Source organism: Pteropus vampyrus, unplaced genomic scaffold, assembly GCF_000151845.1.
Source record: "Pteropus vampyrus isolate Shadow unplaced genomic scaffold, Pvam_2.0 Scaffold2, whole genome shotgun sequence".
Taxonomy (NCBI): Eukaryota; Metazoa; Chordata; class Mammalia; order Chiroptera; family Pteropodidae; genus Pteropus; species Pteropus vampyrus.
The window spans coordinates 18,510,169-18,512,175 of record NW_011888783.1 but is presented as its reverse complement, the minus strand read 5'-3'; the positions used below and the strand labels follow the sequence as shown (position 1 = coordinate 18,512,175).

At 44.7% G+C, this 2,007-nt stretch overlaps 1 protein-coding gene across 1 annotated transcript in view; it reads left to right on the top strand.

Moving 5' to 3' along the window:
• GAD1 (glutamate decarboxylase 1) overlaps positions 1–2,007 on the top strand; it is a 35,756-nt gene that overhangs the window by 7,740 nt on the left and 26,009 nt on the right. Inside the window, exon 4 of the mRNA XM_011360088.1 lies at positions 517–825. Within this exon, the coding sequence (XP_011358390.1) occupies positions 517–825 (309 nt within the window). The remainder of the gene's footprint in view (positions 1–516; positions 826–2,007) is intronic.

Below are 2,007 nucleotides of genomic sequence, written 5' to 3'. Positions count from 1 at the left end.
TTTCTTGATCTTTTGCTGAGATTTTACTTCTTTTATCAAAAATGTCATCACTTTCTCTAAACCATCATGGAACTACTTTTCCAACATTTGAATCCCTCCTTCCTTAGTACCCAGGTCTCCATTGTTTTGGAAGCCGGATGAGAGCAGTCAATAAAACAGTCAACTCTAAAGGCACTTGCAGGGACAAACATGGATTCATAGAATCTCAGAATCTGAAGGACTGTCACATGTGAGAAAACCCAGATAGAAATGCCCTCCATCATGCACCTGATAGGTGCCCATTCAGCCTGCAAATGGACAACTGTAGTGTCAGGCTGTTCATGGCTTCTCAAAGCACTCCATTCTGTTTATGAGCAGCCCAACTATCAGGAAGTCTGTGAACCCCCAGAAAGTGTACACAAAACCTCTGTGTATATGCACATACTCATCCTTCTGGGGAGATGGCACATCACACAGGATATGTATACATATCCTGGAATGATATTAGGCCTATAAAGATATCGTGGCTAACATTAGGGATTTCTGAGCCTAGGAAAGCCAGATATGAGTCAGGTGATAACCACTCATTGGCTCCCCTCCCAGATCTGCTTCCAGCTAAGAACGGGGAGGAGCAAACTGTGCAGTTCCTCCTGGAGGTGGTGGACATACTTCTCAACTATGTCCGCAAGACGTTCGATCGCTCCACCAAGGTGCTGGACTTCCATCACCCACACCAGCTGCTGGAAGGCATGGAGGGCTTCAACTTGGAGCTCTCCGACCACCCCGAGTCCCTGGAGCAGATCCTGGTTGACTGCAGAGACACCCTGAAGTATGGGGTCCGCACAGGTAAGAATGAGAGCCAGGCAGGCATGCAGCAGTACCCTTGCCCTGCACCACACCCTTTCCAGTTGTGAGAATGTTAAACTCATGTTGGAGGATAAACACAAACCTAGTGAGGGAAGGCACAAAGTGCTCGGTGACCACATAATGACCTCAAGCAGCGACAGTTAATAGAAGGCCCCAACACCTGGCAAAAGCCCATCATCATTTATTGTTGTAAAAGTAAATTTAAAAGATATACAGATACACAATGCTATATCAAGTTCTGTATAAGGAGTTCTCATTCTTGCTTTTAGGCTATTCACAATTTAAAGAGAACAGAATGACCCGTCCCTACTTCTTTATTGCCTCCATTTTCATGCCTATTTCATTCTGATAAATTGTATCCTTGCCTGTCCCTGAAACTGGGAAGAATTGAGCCCATTTCCCTCCCTTTTTATATTAGTTTCTTAGAACTGCCGTAAGAAATTGCCACAAACTAGATGACTTAAAACAACAGAAATTTATTCTCTGGTAGCTCTGGAGGCTAGATGTTCAAAATCAAGGTGTCTGCAGGGCCATGCTCTCTCTGAAGACTCTTGGGGAGGCTCCATCCTTGCCTCTTCCAGTTCTTGGTGGTTGCAGGCATTCCTTGGCATTCCTTGGTGAGTAGATATGTGACTCCAATCTTTGCCTTCACCTCATATAGCATCCTCTCTGTTTGTGTGTCCAAACTTCTCTCTTCTTATAAAGATAGCAGTCTTTGGATTAGGGTCCACCCTAATCCAATATGGCCTCATCTTAACTTGATAATATCTACGAAGACCCTATTTCCAAATTAAGTCACTCGTAGGAACCAGGGATTAATATTTGAGCATATCCTTTGGAGGGACACACACACATGCGCGTGCACACACACACACACACACACACACACCCTTTAGATTTACTTCTGCCTCTGGAGTTTAGACACCCTGAATCACCAAATCCTATCTCCAACAGGAAGCCCTGGAGGATACCCTCTTGCCTCCTTTTCATGTTATATGAACCCTCTCTAATGAGCAACCTTGGCCGAAGTGGTTACTTTTCAATTGCCTCAAGTTCAAGGACTTTATGGATCTCTGTCTGGCTATTCCTAAGCCTAGAAGTGAAGCAGTGATTTCTTATCCCTACTGTCTTTCTCAATTGCAGCCTGGCTTTCCTGGGCTT